The 6,659-nt window shown below is 46.3% G+C and overlaps 1 protein-coding gene across 4 annotated transcripts in view; it reads left to right on the plus strand.

The window, feature by feature from the left end:
• The window catches only part of SRGAP1 (SLIT-ROBO Rho GTPase activating protein 1), a 140,277-nt gene extending 134,876 nt beyond the window's left edge, over nucleotides 1-5,401 (plus strand). For all 4 annotated transcript variants that reach the window (XM_046938079.1, XM_015281504.4, NM_001080101.2 and 1 more), the window contains 2 exons: nucleotides 54-399; nucleotides 2,434-5,401. In XM_046938079.1, coding sequence (XP_046794035.1) covers nucleotides 54-399; nucleotides 2,434-2,811 — 724 coding nt within the window. In that variant the 3' untranslated portion in view covers nucleotides 2,812-5,401. The remainder of the gene's footprint in view (nucleotides 1-53; nucleotides 400-2,433) is intronic.
• The last annotated feature ends 1,258 nt before the right edge of the window (nucleotides 5,402-6,659 follow it).

Raw genomic sequence — 6,659 nt, forward strand, 5'->3', positions numbered from 1 at the left:
GTTTATGGTGGATCATTACAGCTCGTACTGTGACTGCTTCTTCATTCATACAGGCAAAGAAAGAGATCAGAACCTCCACCTCCTCTAAGACGCCCCGGCAGAAGCAGTGATGGTCACTGCCCAGTACACCCCCCTCACCCTCTCTCCAATTCATCCGTGGATCTGGGATCCCCCAACCTGGCAACTCACTGCAGTCCCAGAACCCTCCTTCAAAACCGCAACCTCAATGCAGACAGCCCTGAAAGGAGACGTAGGCCTGGGCATGGCAGTCTCACCAACATCAGTAGGCATGATTCTCTGAAGAAGATTGATAGCCCTCCAATCAGAAGATCTACATCGTCTGGTCAGTACACAGGTTTCAATGATCATAAGCCACTGGACCCCGAGTCAATAGCTCAGGTTTGTGCCTTTTTTTCCCCACTCTCTCTGCTTTTAATAGGGGCAAATCTCAGTGAACAGCATAGCTTGGGGGGGTACACTGGTGTGAGTGTGCAGGAGAATATCCTACTTAGCTTTCTAAACAGTGCATGTGAAGGAAAGCGCATTAAGAGATCCTGGATGGAGAAGCACAAGGGGAATAGATGTTACAGAAGCAATAAAAAGAAATAATTTCCTGTTATACCATAACGAAATTGCCTCTGCCACATGCTCTGCTAGGATAATAAATGATTGCAATGGTTACGTAAGTCTCTGTGCTCTGATGAAAGCAAGCCTAATCTAACATGCATGTAATTAGTGTTCAATTATTTCTGAGTATTATGGTACGCAGAAAAGTGCTTTGACTGGCTAGTAGCGGCCTTTGCCATTCAAAGCATAGATTTACATTCTGGAGTCTTGTGAAGTGTAAATTGTATTTAGCTTTCATATAGGTCATGTGTGCTTGGTACAGTACAATTATTTGGTGCTTATAGTTGTTCCCTAGAACATAAAATGCAAGAAGTTGCCCCGTTGTAAATCCTGGGCCATATGGTCCCCTTGAGAACCCCTTAAACAGTCTCATTCCTATCAGTGAAGTGATAAGAAGGGTGGAACAGGAAGCACCTGTTGGGTGCTTGGATCACATTGGTCATCGTGGAAGTAGGAGGAAATGCTTTATGGTGAGGATGGTGAGACACTGGGACAGGTTGCCCAGCGAGACTGTGGATGCCTCCCCCTGGAAGCATTCAGGGCTAGGCTGGATGGGGCTTTGAGCAGCCTGGTTTAGAGGGAAGTGTCCCACCCTATAGCAGGGGTTTGGAACTAGGTGATCTTAGAAGTCCTTTCCAACCCAAACCATTCTTTGATTCTGTGATTGTGCAAATCTGGTAACAGAGAGCTCTTGAACAAATTAATACTTCTGTCTTCAAAACTCAGGTTTTGTCTGGGTAGTATAACATGATTACTGGGGGCACCCTGAGGGCACGGTATGATTGCAGAAGTATTTTCCAATAACACTGGCACTCATGTTTTAAGATTTCATGTACTGACAATGCTTGCTTTCAAACTCAGCTTCCAACAAGGAACACAAGGGACCGTCAGGGTTGGGTCAGACAGCAGAACCACTGCTAGAGAGTTAGAAAATCTAAATGTTGTTACTGTTTTGTTTTACACTGAGTTGTTTATTTACTTTTCTTGAGCCACACATAGTGCTGTTTGGCTCAAGCTGTCATTTTTCATGCCTAGACTAGTGATAATTTGGCTGTGAAAGAACCTGAACTTTGCTTAACCTACATGAAAGTTCTTGTGAGTAAGCAAGGAACATTAGATATTTAACCTCAGTTCCATCCTAGTACCACTGAGAAATAATAAACCAGTGCTGCTGCTTTCTTTCAGTATTTGTGCTGATAAGCCTAATAGAAAACAAATAGTTTCTAAGATAAGCTCATGTAACAGTGATATGTTGCAGTTTTTCTGCTTAAAATTTAACTTGGAGAAACAGGAGAGACGAGCTGACAGACACACAGGCAGGACGACCGTGGTTCGTAGCCCCTGTGAGGCAGTACCCATCCTGAGCACCTGAGGGGTGAGGGTTGCAGCCAACTAAAAGCCAACAAGTGGGACAAAATCTAAAGATCTGGCGTTACCCCAAAGATGCCAGAAATCTTCTCAGTTACATAAAAATGCCCTGAAGCAAATGTTCGTTGTCCTAACTGTCACCTAATAAAACTATTTCCAGGTTTTGGCTTAATTGATTTTTGTAGCAGTTGAGATGGATTTTGCCTAATGTCGCGTAAGCAGGTTAAATGTTGCAGTGTTCAGCCAGACTGCAGTCTTGTCAATTGTAACATCTTTCAAATAAATCCGGTGCAAATTGGCTTTAGCACTCTAATATTCACTAAGGAGAGGATAGCTGGTAAGTTAATTCATGCGTTTTCCACCCCTCCCTGGTCCTCCTGCTGTGTGTGTTCAGTAGCAGCTCCAATGATGTGCCATTCTTTCTGTGCTCTGACCCAGGACATTGAGGAGACCATGAACACGGCGCTGAATGAGCTGCGGGAGCTGGAGCGGCAGAGCTCCGCCAAGCACGCCCCGGACGTCGTGCTGGACACCTTGGAGCAGATGAAGAACAGCCCCACCCCCGCCACCTCCACAGAGTCACTGAGCCCTCTCCATAGCGTGGTTTTACGGAGCTCTGAGCCTCAGATTCGCCGTAGCACTAGTTCTTCCAGTGACACCATGAGTACTTTCAAGCCCATGGTGGCCCCTAGAATGGGAGTGCAGCTGAAACCTCCCGCTCTTAGGCCGAAACCTATTGTTCTTCCAAAAACCAACCCTAGCATAGGGCCTTCCCCTCCTTCCCAGGGTCCAGCAGACAAATCTTGCACAATGTAGAAGCTCAGCCACCCACAGTGCCCGGCTGGAGTATGCTAGGGAAAGAAATGGATTAACGATAGAAGTCAGGGCTCCATAACGTCATTTGTTCATGTTTATAACTGGAGAGGCTTTGTTTTTCAGTGTTTTTGAATGTATTGTCTGAGAGTAGCTACATTAACATGGGCATTTGTATTTTGTATGGTTTCAATTAAAAGAAAAACTGGACAATTGTGCATCATTTTAAAAGAAAACAAACGTAGACTTACTTGAAAACTTGATGCTGCACCGTTTGTAATAAAATCAACACGGATCACAAACAGCTTGCCACGTTGTACCGTACTTCACAGTCTTACTGTAACTGTGTAATAACAGATCCTGCACAAAAGTGAGGGGCAGGGAGGGGGGTATCGGGGAGGTGGAACCTCTCATTTCCGGGTCACCAAAACAATTCTGAAGCAAGTTAGGAAGAGCTCAAATACAGCACGTGAGGGTTAAGTGTCTGTGTGGAATGTCTAAGTCATCTCAGGCCACAGTTCCTATTTAAGACACACACAAAGAAAAAAAGCCACCACAGCTCTCACAGTTGGCACCAGTTTTTAGCTTTCTTGTTGTCAGTCTCACTTTGGGACAGGTGCTGAATAGATCTGGAGATCACACTGCTCTGCTCTCACTGATAAAAAGCGGCATTCCAGGTCACAGCTAACGCATCTCCAGGATAGTGTCAAGAAACTCCTCTCGCCACCACCCTAGACCTTCATTCCCTGATACTGCATTTTTCACTAAAGCTAACTTAATTTAAAGTTGCTAGCTGGGCGAGCCAGGCTCTGGGAAGCATGTGACTCTGTCGGTCCATTTGGCAGGCTGGTAGGCAGTTAAAAGGATCAGCTACGCAGTCATTCAGCAAAGTATCCCATTGACTTTATTGCTCAGTGGCCGATTAAAAATGTGATTTGAGCTGCGGCAGTCAGAGTTTGAGCTGCCCCAGTGCCGCTGTGCTGACTGCAGCCCCAAAGGGTACTCTGCAGGCGGGCTGCCCCATGCAGGGCTGGGCTCACCCACGGGACAGGCAGCTGTTATACCACCTGGATTCAACCTGACTCAGGTTTTCCATGACCACTTTTTCCCCTCTTGTTTGTTTTTTCTTTTTACGGCAGAAATCAGTACCTTTCTTATGCCTCTGTGTGAGTGAAGACTGTCAGCTTCGCTTAGCACTCTGTTGTTGAGCTTTGCTCCACATGATGTAAATGTACGGCTGCTCAGCACATTGCAGCAGTAAGCCATCATATGATTTCTGTGAATAAGATTTCCAACATCCAACCCATAAAATAAGTTCTAGTGAAGAGGATGGGGAAAAAAAATCCGTAGTAGTTCAGCTATGGGAGTAGAACAGGCTTTAAGTGAGATCTCTCTTTCCATGCGTTTTTTAAGACCTCGCAAATGGAGAGCTCTAAGTTGCCCCATTCACTGCACGTAATTCAGTCTGGGAGAGGAAGAGTGGTGACAGCTTTTGATACAGACAGCTACTGAGGTGGTGTAATTTAGGAGCAACTTACTTCTGCTGTGATTTACACTCTGTAGAGAGAGAACGCGAAGCCCCAGAGAAAAGCATCCCATTAAATGCGTTGGAGAGCCCACCTGTCTGGGCTCTCCCACCACTCCCACTATGTGCAAACCCATCATCAGCCCCACTGCAGGCTGTCCTCTGTCCCAGTGAGAAGCAAAGTCCGGATCCCCAGAGCACAGCGCAGGCGGTGGCTCCCCAGCCTGGTTAGTGCTGCTCTCTGGGGTCTGCACGCTCCTTTGGGACCAGGAGATAAGTGCCAGTGGTTCCTCAGTTTACCAGAAACAGTGAAGCAAACTGGAATTCCAGCTGTCATTGACATGCAGTTGTAGTCTAGCGTTCTTAAAATAACCTACCTGGCATAATTGAGATGGATACCTGTATCTTTAAATTGCATAGGGAATTTTGTATGTTTAAATAACTGTACTGAACTCCATAATGCTTATATTAGAAATTGTTTAGCAAAAGAAAATATTAGAAACAGTGCATTTAGTGAATGCATCCACTTAGTGCATTCACACAGTTAAATGTGTAGTTCGATGGTAATTATAGATACTTAAAAGTATAGTAAGTGGATATGTAACAGGAAAGACTGCTACAACTACAGACGTACTAAAGGGTAACTCCTGCACACCTAATCGAGTCAGTATTGTCCTTTACTGTCAAGTTTGATGAATTGCAGTACTGGTAGCTTCCTGCTTGTTGACTGTTACCTACTTGTGTCAATGTACATCTGTAGTATGTACATGTGAAAGTGCCTTTAAATTTTAGAGGAGCTTTAGCCTTGCTCTTGTACTGTTGCATTTCCATTGCATCCTTCCCTGTTCGTGTATGGCTGCATTCCCATTGCATTCCTTCCATTCTCGAAGAACAAACAAAAACATGGATACTTCACGGTTCTGGAAGAGAAATGCACTGTTAATCTGTTGTGACAATGCACTTTTATGTATAGTACTGTACATTTTGGCATGTACCATTACAAGCTTCAGTATACATTCAGGTTTGTTCCTCATAGTGTATCTTTATAATAAAGAAGATAGTTCTGTCTGTGCGTGTAGTTTTGATGGGTCAACCTCCATACCGTCTGGCGTGGATTTCTCATTTACCCTTACCTTCCCTGTGAGAGAATAACCAGCATTCCCTTGCCACCCACACCCACCCTGCATCAGATCGCCATCCTGGCCTGAAGCAGTACTTGTTCCCAGACAGAATGCTCCCTAATTAACGAACACCATCCCCGTACGCTCACCAAAGTCCCTCCGGCTTACAGTGGTTTGAAGGAGGAGAAAAAGCCATTTGGAAAAAAAGCATTTTGAATGCTTGCTTAAACCCAAGTGAGTGAGGGGAGCCATCCTGGGCTGCGGGAGCCATCTTGGGCTGTGGGCTTCTTGGGCCTGTGCCACTGCCCACAGCACCACTTTCCATACGGGTTCTGGAAACCCACAGGAACATTCTTGGTGGGCCCATCCATCAGTCTGCAGTGCCAGCCTCTGCATTCCGGCACCCAGTGACCTACTTTAGGTATTTCTTGTCCTCTGCCACACAAAAGCCGGCTCAGAGCTGCAGGAAGGGCCAGCACAGGTCGTCCCTCACTTGGGGCCCTGCATAGCCCAGAGGAAGCGTAACCTAATTCCAGCAGTCAGCTGCCGCAGAGAGAGGCTTCTGTGGCAGCTTTCAACCTATTTTAAAACAAAAGGGAAATCACGAGGAGTACCCTTCCCTTGTTTAAGTTGATGCTGAAGTCCTGGTTGCCGCATTGCTGTTTGCTCACAGGCCTTGCGGTGAGAGCAGGCCTTGCCTTCACAGCGCAGCCCAGAGGTTTGGAGGAGGAAGGGATCTGCTGACCCTACAGTGCTTATCAAAGCAGTGGGGATTGTTGAGCTGAGAAATGTCTATGAACAGGGCAGAAGATGAGCAGTGGTGGAAGTGGTACGTTCAGCTCGCTGGTTGCTTCTGAAAATAACAGTTTCAAGTTGCAGGGAGCTCCAGGCACAGCCATCCTGAGTGGCACGAACCTCTTCTCAGCCCCGGGGGGCTCAGGAAGAGCTGGAAACCTGCTGCAGTGTTCCCGGTGTCCTTGGTAGGGTGTGGAGCTTGTTGCCTTGTGGCCCACAGAGCACGGCCCTGCATGGGAGAGCCATGAAGTCCCCGTTGCTCAGAGGGATGAGCCTTTCTTTGGTTCAGATGGTGTTGATCCGTGGGGATCAACCGAGACCAGACCAAGCACCAACCAGCAATTGATGCAGGAAAGTACCGTTCTTATGTTAAGAATGTTGCTTTCTCTATGAAATTAAAGAAACTTTAA

The sequence above is a fragment of the Gallus gallus genome, chromosome 1, assembly GCF_016699485.2.
Source record: "Gallus gallus isolate bGalGal1 chromosome 1, bGalGal1.mat.broiler.GRCg7b, whole genome shotgun sequence".
Taxonomy (NCBI): Eukaryota; Metazoa; Chordata; class Aves; order Galliformes; family Phasianidae; genus Gallus; species Gallus gallus.